We start from the raw sequence: 20759 nt of genomic DNA, 5'->3' as shown, positions 1-20759 counted from the left end.
AAGATTGGTGTCTATGTGGAATGAACGGCTGTGCAATAGTGGTCAGTAAAAGTGTGGATAGCGTTTGTCGTGCGCTAGATATGTTCCAAATTTCTGTGAACAGTCAATTCAGTCCAGAAATTGAAAAGACTTTTGTTTCGATTTTTAAACTGCTAACACGGTCACGGCCACCCAGACATAGACACGCCATCGTCACTGGGAAAGATAAAAAACTACAATTTTCTTACGAAGTTTAAGGATATATACAGAGTAGAAAATTGCTTTTTATGTGAAGGGAACGATTTAAGTTAGTCGTAATTTGTTTATAAATAGACAACACTTCAAATACAAGCATAAGTTAAATAATAAAGGAGTATGAACTGAGTTATGGAAGCTTTACCCTTACTACAAAATATAAAATATTATCGCTTATGTTTTGCACCTCAACAGTTTGTTATATAAATTTTAAGTGTATCGCACTGCAGCTTCGGTTGTTGATTTCCTATATTATGAAAACATCCTAGTCTACCCTATGTGAGTCACACTACAAACTTCATTTGCCATTTATCCTAAATCAACTCCACTTTCTATGGCAGTGGCGCTCGTAGGCAGATTAACTCTGTGTTAGATTTAATCGTCAATAGCTAGCTATAGCTAAATATTTGCGACTAAACTTCGAATACCTAACTGTTTTAGAAATCTTTTTGGATTTGATCAGCTGTCTTAAAAACCCTTTACTACCTGGTTACATTCTTATAATGTTCCCATCATCATCAGTGTTTAACGAAACATGAAAATTGTCAGCATCTCCATGGTGAAGACGAAAGAAGCGACTCCAAGCATTGCCGCCCACATTGCCAACTTGGCTGCAATGTCCTTGAACCTGAGTACATGTACTTCATTCTCAGCCTCTGAATGGTCCAATACGATGTGGTAGTCTCTCTTGAGGGAGCGTAGCCACGTTGTCAATTGGCCAGTTTCGAAGAAAGCCCGCATTCTGTAATCACGAATAGGTCATAATTAAAGTTTTCTAATCAGAAGCGTGGAATCCGAGTGAGCGTAATATCTGATCTTTGAGCGCCGTTCAATTTCTTTTGCATTGCGTTTACGATTCAAGTTTCGTTGTTTGAAACTCTATTAAATTTACGCGAACAAAGTCGAGGGTAACAGCTAGTAGGCGTATTAAATAAGTCGTCTTGCGTAGCCTCTCCCAATTATTTAGTTCTGTTTATGGTTAGTCCCCCTATTATCAGACGCTCCTATTATCGGACACATTTTTAAAAAGTTGTTTATAAAACTGCCGGGGAAAAAAGGAACACTGTAAGTTACCTAGTTTTAAAGAGGGTGTCGAAATCTGTATGTTGCATGTAAAAACAGAGAAGTGGCGCGATGTCAGAGGAGGAAAGCGCGAACGAACCAGATATCCAATTTTTTTGATTAATTAAAACTAATTGAGGGGCCGGAAAAATTCTTCCCCCATTTTTAAATCGTGTTTTGAGGTATATAAATAGAAGCCAACTATAAGTTATGTGTATGGCTGTAAAGCCCGAATCTTTTTCTATAAATTGCTACTTTAACAGTTAGTTCTAGGTTTCTTTACATGAAAATAAAACGCGAATCGTAGCTAATGTAGAAAACCTATTATCGGACAGCTTTCAAACACGTTTTAAAGACAAATAAGAGAGGGATTGTAAATATTTAATGCTTAAAGCGGTTAGTGATGTTCAGAATGGATCCAGAAGTGTCAGAGAAGTAGCAATTTGCACTTGTCTTTTATATTTAAAAAAAAATTGGTATTCCAATTGAGGAACCATTGTCCGATACAGAGATCCAAATGTCCGATAACGAAGACCCACTGTCCGATTCTGAGATCCCAGTGTCCGATAGCGAAGACCCACTGTCCGATTCTGAGATCCCAGTGTCCGATAGCGAAGACCCACTGTCCGATTCTGAGATCCCAGTGTCCGGGCTACAAAGACCCACTGTCCGATACTGAGATCCCAGTGTCCGGGCTACAAAGACCCACTGTCCGATTCTGAGATCCCAGTGTCCGAGTTGGATGTATAGGCGTCCGATAAATGGAACATGGGTGTCCGAATCAACATCCAAATAGCCGATAATAGGGTACGATACTTGCCGAATAAAATCCATGATTGGGACAACATTACATCGTTCTTTTGGAATTATTTCTATACCATTAGGTGCAGAAACGTTCAAAATATTTATTTCATAAACTTTTCAAAGGTTTTCTGTGATTTCCTTACATTTAACCTTAATTTTTTAAAATGTGTCCGATAATAGGGGGACTAACCCTATATAGATTTAAACTGACTTCTTGATAATCAACGCTGAGCCCAAAATCGCTTTAGGAGACAGAAATAGGCAAGGAAGTTACTCTTATAAACAATGATTATTCCAATCCTTCGCCATCTTGGTGGTCACAGATGGAAAAACCTTTCGGTTTTGAATAACGTAAGCTCATTTCAACCGATTTCTCTAGTAATTAGTACACATGATCCCTTTATTCTGTGAAGAAACTCTCATATGAGCGGTTCTCGTATGAGCGGATCCTATGATAGAGGTTCTCATAACCGCGCTTCCCTAAAAACCTCTTTCCTCAAAATTCCGTTTACCCATAACGATAGGTCCCTGTACAGCGCTTCTCGTAAACCTGAAGGTTGCAGCAACTCCCTTGAGAGCACTACAACCAGGGTTTGAAAAACAATTGTCATTTAGGATGGTTTATGTTGCGTTATTTGAAATTAAATAGTACCAGGTCAGTAAGAATAATTAAATCAGGTTAAATTTTGTTAATTGAAACCCTAATAGTATTAGGTTAGGTTAAGTTTGGTTATTTTAAACCCCAATAGTATTAAGTTACGTTGAACCAGGTTTATCTTGATTTGTAAGGTTAGGTTACTTGATAGGTGAGGAGAGGTTTTTTATAGGTAATTTTAGGTTTCTTTCTACTTTATAAGCAATTTTAGGTTTCGGTGCACTTGATAGGCTATGATTTTTTACTTAAAAAAACCGTAGTATTAAGAATGGTTCAAAATTGTAGGTAAAAACCGCTATTGGCTAAAATCGCAACCGCTCTTTCAAAAAGAGAACTTTTGAACTACACCGCTGTTTTTCAGAACAGCGGTTCCTATTTCGGGTAATGATTTTACGTGTTACACCCTTCCTATCAACGGGCCTAAGTTCGATTTGTCGTCATCGTTTAAAATGGCGATCAGAAAAGAAATAAAAACGTCCCAACTGGCAACACCTTTGTTGCTAGTCTTTAATAAAGTTCTACTAATTGAAACCGTTATTAGACGGGATAACAGTTTGTGCGATTTTTAAATGTTCTGAATGAAAAACATTAGCACGCAGAGTATTACTGAACTATGATAGTAAGGAAACCAACCTTCGGTTTATATACTTCAGAGCTTCAGGATTCATTGGCCATTTTGCGTGAAAAACCATCGGTTTATCGAAGTACTTCTTAGAACCAAGGTAAAGATCCAGAAGAGTGGGTTTGTTATCAATTTCTGAGAAAACGGACGACATCTGAAACAGAGATATATCCGCAAACCAAATTTCCTTTCCTCTAGATAGTTTTTCGAAATTAGGAGATGTGTTTCCTTGCCGCCACAGTTTGCCACAGAGCATTTTCATTGCAGTTTCAGTCTGAAATGATTCGAATATTACTTTGACTGATTCTAAAAATCTTCTTTGAAAAAAGTATAAAATCCTTACCCGTCGACAAACTTTATTATCAATTATAGGTCCAAGATTTAAATAAATCGGGATGTCCTCAGATAATCTCAAGGCATCGGTTACACTGTTGATATTTTCTCTTTTCTGAGATGAGTAGTTGGCTTTCAAGACTCCGTTGAACAAATTGACGATAATGACAATTATCAAGATGAAAGGTCCAACGCTGAAGCGAATGGCTTGTGACGAAGAAATATCGAACCCTACAAGAGCAAAAATTAAGCTCACTCTCAGTATGTTTTCCTTATTATATAAACCGAGAAAAATGACAATTGCTTTAGTAGTAATTTAAATGATACCACCTAATAATTTTAAACCACGTAGTTTTTGAGCATATATTTTAATATAAATATATCATCATTTTAGCGCCTAAACCACCGCCAACCCTGAACGCATTACCTTTACTCCCGGAAAACGCTAAGAAAAAACTAAGTTTGATCATTTTAGCACTGTCAAGGGCAGGGCTTTAAAGATTACGCATATTCAGTGTCTAAAGTTCAGCCGGGCACACCGAATACACTGAGCGTAATGATCTATCGTATTTACCCAGTTTGGTTTTTTGCCTTTAATAATCCGTGAGGTGTTTATGCAAAGGATAAATTAAATTAAAAGTAAAATACGCGTAATTAAAATCGTGATGTTTAGATTTACTGGGAGTATAAACTGGCAGTTGAAACTTTCGCTTTTGAAAAGTAAAACTGACCTAAAATTAATTCTTTTGTAACATGTTTTATCTTTATTTCGAGCGTAATTAGAGTCCCAGATAAATATTGTAGATAAAACTAGGTTAAACGCGTTTCTGGTACTCAAAAAACTCTCAGTGAAAATACATTATAAAACTTAACAACAACATCTGTATCTACTGCTTGGCCATTGAAGCCTCCAAAACCCACTTAGTACCGCATACAGTTGCACAAGGTTAAAACTTTCTGCCGTATTTAAGACGATTAAATGTCAGACTTTATAAGCAGTATCGCACTACATGCGAGAACTTCCCGCGATAAAAGTGGTGTTATTCAGCATATAAGAACTGCACTCCCTGCATTGGGATATGGTTCTGCATGTGAGAACTATCCTCGTTTCTAGAAGGCTAAATTAATTTGCCTCATAATCTTCCCTATATTTCACAAGAATATTCCAAAGATATGTCCCAAGAAAATTAATAACATATTTCCGAAAAAATTCAAAAGATATTTCCCTAAAACATTCCAAAGATATTTCCCAAGAAAATTAATAACATATTTCCGAAAAAATTCTAAAGATATTTCCCTAAAACATTCCAAAGATATTTCCGAAGAAAATTCCAAAGATATCTCCCATGAAAATTCCAAAGATATCTCCCATGAAAATTCCAAAGATATTTCCAAAGCATTTTACAAAGAAAAAGATGCCAATATTCCCCAATTTCCCAAAAAAAAACCCTAAAGGATTTCTAAAGAAATTTCCCAAGGAATTTTCTAAAGAGTTCTAAAGAAGATTTTTGTAAGGGTTGAAAAGAGGATTTCAAATTAAGCATTTTCAAATGCATATTGCGGCCAAATAACCAGAAATCGGAGAATTAAAAGCTTGATATTTTTGAATTCACAGAAATTAATTATATCTTTTGCTATATAAATCAGAGGTTTTCCAAACTAAGCTTCTCATTCCCTTAAATAAAAACTGTATTTGTGGTTCAAAAAAAAGAATGGTATCTTTATAAAAATTTTAATTGATGCTTGCTTGATACAAGTGTCTAATTTTGAATAATGTTTGCTTTAAGTATAACCTTATCTCTGAAAAATTTAATTTGATAAATTAAAACTTTTCTATTTGAAATTATTGGGTAGCTAAAATTACGTAAGCCGTTTGACTGTGATGAGTTGAAAACCTCGATCCTGATTTTTTAAGAGCTTTCGAAAGATGAAGTGATAAACAAATACGAGTCTTCCATTACCTTTTCCCAAAATGGCTCCAAAGTATTGTATGCATTTTTGTGAGGCAAGTGCTATGACTGATTTTCGAGTTCCCATCACCATCATGTGCAGTATGTCAATCACCACCAGTACGCCAATGACGCAAACTAACCCGAACCATATCTGAAAAAGGTATGGAGTAAAAATACACGAGTAAAAACATAAGAATATAACGGTAATATGCAAATATATTTGGTCGTTTCCAGTGCAAGTCTAGCTTTGCTAACGCTACCGCCTAAATTTTTGCACAAATTTTTTGGGGTAAAATTTAAGAAAGGCAGCGCCGCAGCGAGCCCCTGTCTATGTCAAGGCGTAAACGGTTAGGGAAGAGTTAAAAGAGAATATAGAGGCTGCTGCTATGTAGTCGGTATTTTCCCAGAATAAAACTTGCATTATCATTTGGTTTTAAAATTCAAAACCTTGAGAGTATTCATTATTAGGTTTGAGCTATTCTATTTATAAAAATATATCTTTGGTAAGCTAGTCTGATTTCACGGGGCTCAACGCTGGGACTCAGGTGAGGCAAATACCATTAGTGTTATTTATTTTTTTTTCCAATTTTACGAATTTTAATTTGTTTAGAGCATCGAACATGCTGTGACTTATGCTTGAATAAAGCAAATCCAATTAATTTGCCTTAATTATACTAAGAGTAATGAAAGAACTTTTCCTTACTCCATTCGAAATGGATTTTAGATCGTCGAAGGCTCCCATTGGAGCAGCGATGAAGGTCAGATTTTTTGCAGATAGCATTATTCGATATGTGTACATGAATGGAACTGTGCAGATTGGAGTAAATCCCATCTCAACCATCTGAGCATATCCAAAATCGGTTTCCCTCATGCAAGGTTAAGGCTCCATATTAATGGAATCATTCTGAAATTGAAGAATTGAACAAAAGAATTAACGCATGCAGTTTACCCGTAACAGTAGTTCCCTTTACAGAGATTCTCGTAAACGCGGTGTACTTTTACAGAAGTTCCCTAAAGAGCTGTACAACCAGGATGTCTTTTATGATAATGTTTGTGTTCGGTGTCGTGAGAAATTAATGCGCAGTTGAAGTAAACAAAAAGAACTTTTAATCAATGTAAGAATTTGAAAACAAGTATTGTAAAATCAAAAACTATTTTGCTTGTATGAGCCGAGCGAATTTCTTTTAAGGGAGTGGAATTCGCGACTGACGAAAATATGTGATAGAAAAAATTAACAAAAGGGACAGGTACGGGTACAAGAGTCCCCGCGAAAACCCGTTCTCTGCCTGTCATTTTTACAGGTTTTAGGGCTTGGTCGTAGGGTTAAGAATTTTTACTTTTGCGAGAGATCGGTATCGAACATTCCGCCTACCTTGAAATATTCATTTCAATAGAAAGTGTAATTAGTCCAACGGTAGTTTGCAAACCTTGACGACGGGACTTGTTAATTCTTTTTCTGTTGCCGTCTTTACTGTGACCACTCTCACCAAACCATCTGCTCCTGGATGCAGTTGAAGAGTCGTGCCATTCTCCATTTGGTGGGAGGTTGATCCTCATCTTTGAGTAATACTAGATCCCCAACTGCTAAGTTAGCTTTGGCTGCTGCCCATTTTGGTCTTTGCTGAAGACGAGATAGATATTCATTGCGCCACCTTCACCAGAAGTGCTGGAGCAATTGTTGGCTTAGTTGCCACCTGGAGAGGCGATTGATCTTTTCCCCGGTTAGATCAGGTTCAGGAATAGCAGTTATGGGTCCTCCAATTAAAAAATGTCCAGGTGTTAAAGCAGTGAGGTCGTTGGGATCGGTGCTTATGGCTGTTAAAGGACGGGAGTTTAAGCAAGCTTCGATTTGACAAAGGAGAGTTTGCATTTCTTCGTAAGTTAAATTTGCGTTGCCAACTACTCTCTTCAGATATTATTTCACGGATTTTACGCGAGCTTCCCATAAGCCTCCCATATGTGGTGCTGCTGGCGGGTTAAAATGCCATGATATTCCTTCGTCGGCTAGCCACCCTAAGACTTGGTTTCTGGTGTGGCGTTTTTGCGATGACTTTCAAAAACTCACGCATTTCTCGATCAGCTCCTATGAAATTTGTTCCACAGTCGCTGTACATGCTCTGGCATTTTCCTCTTCGAGCGACAAAGCGTTTGAGTGCGGCCAAGAATGCTGCTGTGGTCATATCACTTACAAGTTCTAAGTGCATGGCTCGAGTCGTGAAACAAACGAACACAGCTAGATAAGCCTTGTACATCTTGTGTATGCGGCCCTTTATGACGCGAAGAAGAAATGGTCCAGCGTAGTCCACCTCACATTGCAGGAATGATCTGGCTTTATTTACTTTCGCTGAGGGTAAATCGCCCATCATTTGTTGGACAGTCATAGCTTTTTGACGAGTGTAGCGAATGCATTTCTTCATTTGATATCTTACTGCATCCCTGATGCCAATGATCCAAAACCTCTGTTGAAGGTTTGCTACGATAAGTTGTGATCCACCATGGAAGCTTTTCGTGTGCTCATAGTTTATTAGGAGATCCATTAAACGACTTTTTCGCGGAATAATTGCTGGATATGTCTGGCTCAAGGGTAAATTCGCGTTTCGCAAACGACCACCAACTCTTAGGACGCCATGTCGACCCACGAACGGTTGGAGTGGCAACAGTTTGCTTTTTGGTGAAATGGGAATTCCCTTTCAGCTGATTAATCTCCTTGGGGTAGTGTTCGGACTGTACTACCTTGACCCAGTGATAAAGTGCATCATCCAATTCTTTGGCTGACAATGGCCCCTTTGTCCAAGCATCTTTTCTTGGTTGTTTGAAATTGTATATCATCCTGAAGATTATGGCTGTGACTCGGATTAGTGTTCTTAGAGAAGAATAGGGAAAGAGTAATGTGCCTTCGGATTGGTATCTAGCCATGTAGACCTTGACAATTCTTTCCTCAACGAGACAGTATTCGGATTCTTCCATCTGCTGTTCAGGTTCCCTTGAAGTATCATGCGAAAGCCATTCTGGCCCATGCCACCATAGAGAAAAATTGCCCTCGGGCTGACATTCCCCTCGATGCGCAATCAGCTGGATTTGCGTTGCCAGCCACGTGTCACCATTGTGCGTTTGGAAGGGTTTCTTGAACTTCGGCGACACGATTGGCGACAAAAGTTTTCCATCTGTGTGGAGGTGCTCTTAGCCATGAGAGAACGTTGTTTGAATCTGACCAGCAAACAATTGTAACAATGTCTGTTGTACTTGGAAGTGCCTCTTGGATCAATTTTACCAATCTCGCGAGTAAAAGGGCGGCGCAGAGTTCGAGCCTCTGTACGTTTACAGTTTTTGTCGGAGCGACTTTTGTTTTTGATGCGATAAGTTCCACTCTTATCTCGCCAGACGAACTCAGAGTTTGCATGTATACAGCTGCGGCGAATCCTTTCTCCGAAGCATCACAAAATCCCTGTAGACTGCGGCTCTTCAGCTCTCTTTGAGATACATAGCGAGGTATCCGTATCGTTTCAATAGATGGCAAATCGTTGCGGAAAGTTTGCCAACGATAGACGAACGACTCTGGTAACGGGTCATCTCAGTCTTGTTGCTGTTTCCAAAGATCTTGGATAAATATCTTTGCTCGTTAGATGACTGGAGAAAGTAATCCCAAAGGATCAAAGATTTTTGCAGTATCGGATAGGACCGTTCTTTTGGTGATGGTACTGCGATATGATGGTGACGTGACTACATATGAGAAGTCATCTGTCCCCGGTGTCCAAGGCAAACCTAGTGTGGTAACTGAAGCCTTGTTGTCAAACAATATTGGTATTGGAATTTCTTGTTTGTCAGGAGAAATGGATTCGAGTAGAGCTGGTTCATTTGATACCCATTTTCGAATATCAAATCCCGCGCTGGCTGCAGCGTTCAACAATTCCTTTTGTATTTGCAACGCTTCTTCGATGTTGTTGGCGCCCGAGAGCAAATCATCCTTCGAAAAGTCTTTTGCTAGTTTTTCTGACGCTCTAGGAAAGCTTTCTTTGACCAGAAGAGCTAGCTGTTGAAGAACATTAGTGGCAAGATACGAAGCTGATCCTGTACCGTAAGTAACCGTTAAGAGTTTATAGTCTTGCAAAGGTTCAGTTGGACTTGGCCGCCAGACTATTCTTTGGAAGTTTGTGTTCTTCGGGATGGACCCATATTTGGCGGTACATTTTAGCAATATCAGCTTTCATTGCAATAGCGTGAACGCGGAAGCGAATAAGGATGTTTACTAGGTCGTCTTGTAGTTTGGGACCGACTAATAAAATATCATTGAGAGATATGCCATTTGATGATTTGGCTGACGCATCGAATACGACCCGTGTTTTAGTTGAGCTACTTTTCTCATTTTGAACTGCGAAATGAGGTGAATAGTAGTTGTGTGCTGCTGATTCGACATCCATGAGTTGCATGTGACCCAGCTGGACGTATTCATTCATAAAGTTCTTGTAGGCTTCGTAAGCCCTTGGATTGCTTTGTAATCGACGTTCTACGTGATGAAAGCGACGCATGGCTATCTTCCAAGACTCCCCTAGGGTGTTGGGTTCGGCCTTGAAAGGAAGTCGAACCATGTATCTTCCAGTTTCATCCCGATAATGAGTTTCAGAGAAATGTATCTCGCATTGTTTTTCTTCGGGGAGCAGTACCTTTCGTGTGGGCAGCTCTTCTAATTCCCAGAATGTTCTGACTTGTTCGTCAATTGTGCAGTGATGAATTTGTATTTCTGGTCTAGGATTGTCAGTTTTGAATGGGCCAGAAATAGTCCATCCGAATATACTATTGACAGCGCTTGGCATGTTGCTTGGACCCTTGCACTGTCCATCGATAATTATGTCTAAGTACACGTCTGCACCCAGTAAGATATCCACCTCCTGGGGAGTGTAGAATTGGGGATCGGCTAACTGAAGTCCCTTGAAATGAATAAAGGAGCTAGGATCCACTTCCATGCTTGGAATGTTCTTCGTTAGCTTCTTTAGTACTAACGCCTCTACTTTTAGTAAAGCCTTTTTTTCCCGAGTAGAAGAAAGTTCTAATTCAACTATTCCGCGAGATGACCCTCGGACTGAAGCTCCAATGCCCCCAATTGAAACGTCAATGTTTGTTATCGTTATTTGCAATCGTTTGGCTCATTTTTCAGTGATGAAGCTTGCCTCTGAGGCTGAATCCAGCAAAGCTCTAGCTGGATGAAATACTTCTTTGAAGTCCTTGACCAGAACCATTGCGGTTGACAGAAGAACTTGAGAGTTACTCTTTTCTCCCCTTGAGATATGGGAAATAACTTCGGGTTCGATGTGTGCATCAGTTTTCGCTTCCGTTTTTGTTTCTGCGTGAAGCAACGTATTATGTCTGCTGGTACATAAATTGCAGTGACCTGATTTGCAATCTGGACTTGAGTGGTCACGCCGCAAGCAATTGAAACACAAGGATTTCTTTTTTACTAGGTCCCAACGTTCGTTGACTGACACTTTGGCAAAAGTTGAGCATTTGTAAATGCTATGCTCTGCTTTACATATGGGACAGTTTGCTCTAGTGGTCCCTACATGGGTTAGTGCTGATCTTTTAGCGTGAGACTGTGGTTTTGCTTTGACACTGCTTTCTTGAGCCGCCGCCATCGCTCGAGAACGTTGTTCGAGGAAGGTTCGGAGGTCGTCAAAGGTTGGTGCGGTTGTACGGCTTAGTGAAAGCTCAGACTGACGTCTTGATTCTGGATCTAGTCTTTCCTTTACAATAAAGACGAGAATTGAGTCCCAATGTTGAACTGGTTCGTTCAGCACCTTTAGAGAGCGGATACATTCTGAAGTTGTATCGAGTAGCTTTCGGAGTTCCGAAGATGATTCTTGATTGACTCGAAGCTGTGTAAATAAGCGCTTTAGTTGAGCATCGATTAATTCACGCGTATTATTGTATCGATTCAAAAGAATATCCCACGCTTCTGGGTAATTTGCATCCGTAGTGGGGATGGATTTTATTAACAGAGCGGCTTCGTCTGTTAGTGCGGAATGATAACCAGTCTACATAGTTACCTCCAAATGTCGGTAAATCTAGTTTTTGCAGTCTAATATCGGCACTTGGCGCGCTTGTTTGAGCGGTAGTACTGGAGGCCGCTGCTGAGGCTGTTTGCGTTTGACTTAACTCAGAAGCAAAAAATATGTTTACCGTTTCGAGTCGTTGGATTAAAGCGTTATATTCTGCTTCTTTAGGTTGAAAATCAGCTGGAAGGCACGTAGTGATTATATTTTGTTGTAAATGACGCAAATCCAATATTAACTGTTCACTTTTGTTCACGTATAATTTTAGTCCTGCTTCACCCCATGGTTGAGAAGCATGTCCACTAACAATTGTTTCCAATCGCGTAATTTGGCCTTTGATTGCCCTTCTTTTGTGCCGCAATGCATCCATAATTCTAGAGTTAAAGTTGACGTTGATTGTTCATTTAACACGCACAGTTTTCACGATTTTCCGAAAATTTGCCGGTTCACCTCGAATATGTTGATTGATTTTTGGATAATTCTGTTAATTGCGAACAGATCCGGCTCGACGGACCAAAATATGTTCGGTGTCGTGAGAAATTAATACGCAGTTGAAGTAAACAAAACGAACTTTTAATCAATGTAAGAATTTGAAAACAAGTATTGTAAAATCAAAAACTAATTTGCTTGTATGAGCCGAGCGAACTTCTATTAAGGGAGTGGAATTCGCGACTGACGAAAATATGTGATAGAAAAAATTAACAAAAGGGACAGGTACGGGTACAAGAGTTCCCGCGAAAACCCGTTCTCTGCCTGTCATTGTTACAGGTTTTAGGGCTTGGTCGTAGAGGGTTAAGAATTTTCACTTTTGCGAGAGATCGGTATCGAACAGTTTGGTTCGGTTATAAGGTAAGGTTAGGCTACGTTATTTTAGCTTCGATAATGTAGGTCAGGTAAGCCTTAGGATAGATATGGATATTCTAAGTTCAGTAGGTTTAAAATGGAAAAAATTAGGTGAGATAAGGGCATGATGATCTATTTGCAGTACTTATTAGGTAAGCCTACTACAGGGCTAAGATTTGTTCAAACCTGTAATTTAACAGAGCTATTTCCCAAAACTACATCAACTTTTTCTAAAATGGCACGTTTTAAACCATGCCGCTATTTTTTAGAACCGCGCTCGACATTTCGGGTTCTGCTTTTCTGGAAAATCTCACGCTAGTTATACCCGGTAAAACTCTCCCAGAAGTTCCTTGCCTCAACTCAAATCCCCCCCCAGCCTCGGCGGATGGTGAAAAGTAGTCGTCGTTCGAGATATCTATAACCTTAAATATTCTATTAAAGGCTTATCCTTTTTTGAAGTTTTCACGTAACCATGTAACAATTGATAACCAAGGCGCCAAAAAAGACGGATCTCTGGGTACAGAAACGAGACGTTTAGGAGTTGTCATGGTACAGAAAAAAATGCTTGGTTTCAAGTTTGGGCCAAAAACATTTCTCAAAAGCATACTTCTCCAGTCAGAGAAAACGGAAAAATAAGTATATACAGCAAAAGTAGACTATAGCTAATCTATTAATGCTCTAGCAATTCTGTACCTCGTTTAAGAATCTTTTACAAAGAGGTTTTGATTCATACCATAGGGTATTAGTCTAGCCAAACGGCTTCTTGTTGTTACACCATAACTTGAAGCCTACTTCTTTTTCTACTCAATAACACATTTTCAAAAAAGACATCTGTTCAAGCGTAACAAGGTCGTCAATAGTCCAGATATTCATAAGCACGCGGACAAAATAAAGTAAACGATTTCTTGTGAAATCTCTCTTCTAGGGAGTGAAACTGTAGAATTCGTACAAAAAGTGGTCAAACTCATCGAAACGGAGATATTTTTATTACAAACATTTTTCTATATTTTTGCGCTCATTTTGAATATCTTACTTACATTTCGAAGCCATTCATCCGAGTCCATAGTAGGGGTGAACCTTTAATATTGAACACAATTAGGAATGCGCTTTCCTAGAGATACCCTGAGCGTATGAAGGAGTGGCCCCGAGCCATATGCTCGCGAACGAGGGAAAAGTACTTTTGACCGCATTGAGATGGGGTTGCAAACACTTAAACCAATGCAAAAATCTGGCGACTATGTGGCGGCTCTAATACGCACAGTGCAATTATTTACACAATTCTTAAATATGAAGGTTCTTAACATAATACTAGACCATTTGTAAGAGCGGTATTTTCAGAATACAAGTTTTTGCCAGGTAAAGAAAGACAGGTTCATTTGGCCAAAAGGGGGTTAGTAAAAGACCCTGAGGGTTCGTGTCACCACAAAGCCACCAACAAGAACTATTCAAGGTCTTTTGAGTGGAAGGTTCCATGGGTTAACTCTTAAAACCTTCCCCACTACAGTGAAAATAGGCTGAAGCAATAATATTTAACTGACATTTGGAAAATAACAATGAAATCAAAATATGATTAAAAAGTAATCGGTTTCCTCTGGTGCTCAAGAAAAACTGTTAAGATTACGCCTTCCTTTGGGTCCATAGCTAAGACATGTATTCCTCCTTCATTCGCTCTGCGGGCCTACTTTACCTGAGACGTTTCGTGTGTTCAAAAATGAAATACCAAACTCGAAGTGCGGAATCGTAAGGATAATCCCAGGGTTTCTAGAAAAAGTTTTTAATCTTAAAATACAGCTTTTACTGAAGTGCATTAACTCTACAACTGAAACCAGGCTCCATTAAAACAAAATACTTAATTTTGATGTCGGCAATTTTATTGAAAAAAAAAACTGCAGCGAATATCCAAATAAAGCCATAGAGTTCTGGTTCATTTTTTGCAGGTAAATTTCAAAATGGTTTAAATAATTTAAAATAGAAACGGTTTTCTCAAGTGCGCAAGGTTTTTAATATTTTTATTAAAATAGCTCGACTAGTTTCGGCTTGATTATTGGACTTTCATTAGGAGTATTTATTGGGTGCTTTTTTGATTAGATATATCTTTCTGTGTTGTTCGTTAACTGTTTTGATAAACAGAATTAAATCAGGATTCTTAATATGTGGATAAAATTTCCGGTAGGTTAGTTTATAAACAAGTTGAAAAACAACAAAATTACATCAGCCGAAGCACTTGAAACCTACCTCGAATGAGGTAATTGGCTTATCTACCTTATGGACTTGACACTGACTTTAATACCTGTTTCCTGTTTCTAACACTTACTGGGAATCTTACAATAAATATATGCATAAATGCGTAGCTATTATTCTTTATTAACTATTATTGTCAGACTTAGAGGCGGTTTTAACTGAACCGAAAACAATAAAATCGTCATTTCTGCTCTTTTAAAAGTTTTTATTATGTAATTTAGAAGCTAGAAACGAAACACCCGATTAAACCAAACATTTTGGGCTGTTTAAAACTTTCAGTTTCGGATACGCTTAACTTACCTTTTCTTCCGGCCATTGTACAGTAATATTATACACTGTTTCATTCATGTTTCACCAAGTGAAATGTGCTAATTAGTGCTGGATTAATCACTTTGGATTTTTTTCCACATCAAAAACGAGGTCGCGTGAAAAACACGGAGAGCTAGTTAACATTACACTCTCGAGCCACGCCTGCGTGAGAATATCTTTAAATATAAAGTGCAAACTTCGACCTATTTACGCGTAATTCATCTCTAAACACAAATCGAACAAAGGATTTTATAGAACAGTTCTACATGGAGTCATCATTTTCTAGTTTTGGCAATCACGGTGCTAGATACTGTTATAATCAACTGTCTAAAATCCCAATACCAAACTGGAACTCGAATTGTTGAGGTTAAATTACACGTAAAGAGGGGAAGAAACAGCAATCAGAATATATGATGTCGTACATCACGCTATTTAAATTATGAAATTTTGAGAGAGCTCTTCTCTCACGACTATTTTCTAGTTTCGTGCTATTAAGTCTAGTTTTCTTATTTCTCTATAAGTCTGCGCAGAAGCCAGCTTCTAAAATCACTATTCACGGGAAAAATTATTTTATTCATGACTAAACTAGCAACTCGTATCCGAACTCATTTCTGAGTTTAATTATTCTAGCTAACGACCGTTTCAAAAACCTATTATATTTCCAAACTAGATTTTAAATTGCCTCTATTCCTTCTCATCAACAAGTATCACGTTTTCTAAAATATATAATAAAGGTTGAAATAAAGCCTTATCCGCTTTTCGTAATACCAATCCCACCACGCAAAACCCAAGAAACACAATACTTTAACGAAAATTTTTCAACTATAGATAGACGTTCCAATAATCTTGCTTCGATACAGCTGTCCATCAAATTTAAACACAAATTGAGGGTGTGTGAACTCTTTGAAGATGAAAATATTATTTCTTTCCCAGTACCATCAAGGTCTGGAAGAGAATCTTTTCTTAGTGGTTTTTCGCCTATTCAAAGCCACGAAAGCTACTACAAACCCATGACTTCGCCTGTGTATTTTCAATCACAGAGCTAATGCCTTAATGCATTTCGATCAACACTTGTTTCTCTTGTACCATCCACAGGGGAAAGACGACAGACTACCAAGACCCTAAGCTAGTCTGGTTATTACAGACTGTTTTACCGTATTTTTAATTTAATAATTACCACTTCTGGTCGATGTTGAAATAAACGGGATAGTCTCATTTTGGCAGTATTTGGTCTAATGGGACTCGGCCCAATGGGCCAGCAGCCATTGAAAGCCAGGACGTTTATCGAAATCCTAGATATTCACAGAGTAAAATTTTTTAACGATGGTAATGGAGTAGAAGATAATGTAACAGATTTTGCGACAACTTTTAACTTCTTTTTATATGATGATAATTAATAATCAGGGGCTATATGATATAACATATTAAATTTGGTACGGTTGTCTAGGGAATTGTATTTTGAATAAGTATGTCAGCATTGGTAAATGAAATAAACGGGAACATGATTAAACCTTGGAAATATATTTATTAATCAATGCTAAATTAATCATGACCTCATAAGAGGTTTAACACTTCAAATATTAATGGCAAGAATTGGTTTACTTAATTCTAAACTTAACTTAAGGCTGGTTAACCCTTATTGATACTTGCAAAGTTTCGTGGCTCACGGTTTATATTGAAGTTCGCGTTTAGCTCATTTTGAGTTCCGTTAATTACGTGGACTGATGAACTTCTATTGTTTTACGATGGCACTATAAATCGGTGATGGTCCGGCAACACGTTTCATGGTAACGTGGTAGGTTCCGATAGACATCGGGCGGTACACGCTTTTGGCGGGAGAACTGATGAACTTCTACGGCATAGTTTGGCGGCAGGATAGATATCAAGGTCCAGGACTTCTACGCCATATCATGGCAGCAGGATACTTGGCACGAATTAAGACTTTCACTTTTCGCGGGTAATTTAACCGGGCATAAGTTAGCAACTTAGTCGTTCATCCAGGAGTTAACTTCTCTGGGGCTTCCTTTTTAGCGGGCTGCGATCGGACTGGGCTAGCCACTAGGTCAGAAATATAGAATACTGAAGACTCAAGTCTATTGTTCGTCCTGGCCTTTTATAGATTCAGACCGACTTGAAATTCGGTCTTGTACCACATAAAGCTTTCTCATTGGCTTATTACAAAAAGCTCGTTGATAATTGGCTTAGCGAAAAAGCTCACTGATAATTGGTTCTCTCAAAGGGTTCGTATCTTCGTAACGTAGAGAGGCTCGTGACCGTGAACTACCTTTCATGCATGTGCAAGTTTATTTTCGTACGCGAACAATGACCATGCAGGCGTGAGTTTTACGTACGCGAAATAGCGAGAAAGCCACGGGGGCTCGTGAACTGTGGGGTTCACCAGAGGGAAATAACCAGCCAAGGGACAATAAGTTTTTTTTTTGAATTGAAATAAATTGGTAAGAATGTGGGTAGCAAGAGGTTAGTGTGAACAGAAGTATTTAATTGAAAGTTATAAGTATAATTTTCGTCATAATTTGTTTCTTATGGAATATAAGGATGAACATTGTACGAGGTGGCGTTTCTAGAAGTCAATGTGTACGTGGGATAGACGATAACAAAATTTGGCGTGTTACGAGCCGAAGAAATCATAATGCTAATGTGTGATATATAACATAATGAAATCGAAACTTTCCGAATTTGGGTTAATTGATAACGCGGTGCGGAAATTGCGACCACATTTGCTGCGAATGTGAAACTGAGTTTACAGACACACAGAAACGTCCAATGCAAGCGTCACATGGAGAGGAAAAAAAGTTTAAATTCTTAAAATTAAAAATTAAAATGAAAACGAATACAAATTGGAAAGCCGGGTAGGTGTCCCCCCATATCACCCAATCTCATTCGCACGGCTCACCCGCTGTTGGGCAGTTTTGACCCATTCTTTCACAGCAACTCTGTTTTTTTTGGATGCATTTGAGAAATCCTGTGTTTGAGCACTATTATTACAATTATACTGTAAACTCCAAAAAGGCAAATTTATTTACTTTTCTTTTGCATTGTGGCTTTTTTTAGAAACCGCAAAATTTCTTTCAAAACCAAGGTGTTACAATTGCCATTAGAATGTTAAAACACCGTGGTATTACTTTAAAGCGAAACATTTTATTTTTTGGAAATTAAAGAGAATTTTAAAACTGCTTTCATGGTCACACAGCGTGTTATGAGAAAAGCGACCGCTTCCACCCCTGTACGGATATGTATGTTGAAAGTCTTTAAATAAGAAATTGGATAGCGATTGGTATTAGGAGAATCCGCTTTTAAGAAATATAGGGTTTAATAATTTAATAAAAAGCTCAGTGGGGCTTTTATGATCATGATTTTTTAATTAAATGAGTTTAATAATTTTCTTTGCTTGGGCGAAAGTTTAAATACACATGATACCTAGAGCGACTATTTTACTGAAAGTCTTCGCCATAAATCTGGGACTGGCTACGCGAGTATTGATTGAAAATATTTTTAATTGACCATCTGATGGTGCCATCTGTTGAGCAATATTTGCAACTTGCCAGGGTGTAGAACTTAGTAATTAGTTCAATAACGATTAAAAGAACCATTGACAACTTAACGATTGCATTCACCAACTATTTTAGTTGTCAAATATAGTTTCGCAAAATAGAGACTTTCAAATAATAATAATAATATGATTTTTGACTTTCTAGAAGTATTAATATGACTTTAACTTTCTATTATACATATTCTTTTTTAATAATTATTTTAAATGTTCCCTTTTTGATAATTATTATAATAAAGATTAAGAAATATATGCGTTTCCAGTACTTAAAAAAACTTAGTCCAAACATTTTTATGCATGATCCGTTAAATCTTCGCGCTCTAAAAATACAGACATTGTAACAGTTTTTATTTTACTGCCCCTTTAATTTAAAATACTAGCACTTTAAAAATAGCCATTGTAGCACTATCGCTTTAACTCCCCCAATACTGGTTTTTGGATGGGACTACTGATTCTGGTCGAAAGGGCATAGCCCTCCAATATTTACGTCATCGGGTTTTTACCATCGCGCACGAGGCAAACTCGCCTCTCGCGAACGGGATGGGATCGTGCCCGAACTTTTGGGACCCCGCGCAAAAACCAGGCCGTGTCCTGGTTGGACATATGGAACCCCGTAGATCTGACCTAAAAGGTATAAAAGGAGACCCGGCCAAGAGGCTCGCTCTCTTGCTCTCTCTCTTAGACCAAGAGCCAGTGGCCTGGATCTTACCTCATAAAGTACAAAAGGTCTGATCATTGGAATAAGTTCCGTTTTGATGCTCATTAATAGATTCGGCCGTCTTACGCGTCACAGCTGGGGCATTTGAGGGGGGCGGGGTCATGTTTGACCCTAAAGAGGTATGATTTCTTACCTCATGAGGTACATGAATAAAGAAGGTGGCAAATGATAGAACTGGAAATGGCGATTCCAAATATATGAAATCTGACGTCATCAAAGGGGGCCATCAATAAATCAGACGGGGTTAAAATGATCGAATGAGGTATGAATTCTTACCTCATGAGGTACATGTATGAATCCGGTGTTGTTTGATAGATCTGGTCGTGCTAAATAACAGAATATAAAATCTGACTGGAAAATACGCGGCTTAGGTTTAATCTGACGGGCTGATTCTTGCGTCAGACTATGACAACTTCGTGCCTCATAAAGCTAGATTCCCACTCGACCGAAAAAAACCGGCGCAAATCACGCAGCGTACGGTAGAAATTTTACCTTACGCCGTCGTCCGGCTGCAGGCTGTTCACACTACGACTGAATTTTGAGTTTGGCGGTACATATTTTTGGGTCACGTGACAGATTAGAGTGGTTTATTTATTTCGCACTCTGAATTGGTATCTCTGTCCCATTGTCGCTTAGATCGTACAAGAAAGTATATTTTCTAACCTCCTCAATAAAGACTTCCTTATTAACATCTTACCTCTATATACTTCCATTAGATACATTTTTCTTTCTTCGTGGGATGTTTCCGACCAAAAGAAAAATACATGGCGGCTATCAATCTATCTAGCGTTTGCGTGCACTCTTGAAATTTATGACGTAGTCAGTGGGATAATTCCATTGTCTGAGACACCGACGTAACGCCGAACACGACCGAAAAATAGAACACAACTTGCGCCCGGCCGAGCGGAAATTCCGTCGGGCTCGGCGTAAAGATGTTTCGGTCGAACCCCTTTCTGCTGGGTCTCCGTCGTAATTTCCGTCGAGTGCGAGTCTAGCTTAAATGTAGCAGGTGATATATTTTAAAACCGGCCCCACTGATGTCAAGTACGTTAAACTTAACTTGTTTGAGCGAGTTGCCTCTGTTTCTATCGAGGTAATGTGGTGAAATAATTTTGACCGTGATAAATGAGATGAACTTAAATTGGCATCATTTATAATAGAGCTATTTCAATTCGGGGGTAAGGAGAGTTTTTGAGGCGGGGTTTCGGCAGTCCCCGCCCAGGTGCCTTATTGTGCGCGAAATTTAGCATAGAGTTTTACAGTGGCCCACACGGAGGGAGGGTGACTATGACGATGAAACCGTATATATTGATTATCAGACTGACTCGGATGATGAACCAGATGACCTTTAAAATGTAACATTTTTTACCTTTA

The 20759-nt window shown here is 38.6% G+C and overlaps 1 protein-coding gene across 1 annotated transcript; it reads right to left on the bottom strand.

Moving 5' to 3' along the window:
• Positions 1-7638: 7638 nt before the first annotated feature.
• Positions 7639-10623, bottom strand: LOC149583942 (uncharacterized). The gene is made up of 5 exons (XM_089863958.1): positions 9798-10623; positions 9425-9730; positions 8906-9217; positions 8278-8841; positions 7639-8225 (listed from the first exon to the last, which is right to left on the bottom strand). The coding sequence occupies exons 1-5, from the start codon at positions 10621-10623 to the stop codon at positions 7639-7641; spliced, it is 2595 nt and encodes an 864-aa protein (XP_089720084.1).
• Positions 10624-20759: the final 10136 nt, after the last annotated feature.

Source organism: Phalangium opilio, unplaced genomic scaffold (assembly GCF_054372755.1).
Source record: "Phalangium opilio isolate 3A_F unplaced genomic scaffold, DU_Popi_V2 ptg001304l_1, whole genome shotgun sequence".
Lineage (NCBI taxonomy): Eukaryota > Metazoa > Arthropoda > Arachnida > Opiliones > Phalangiidae > Phalangium > Phalangium opilio.
This window is presented reverse-complemented; position numbering and strand designations above follow the sequence as displayed.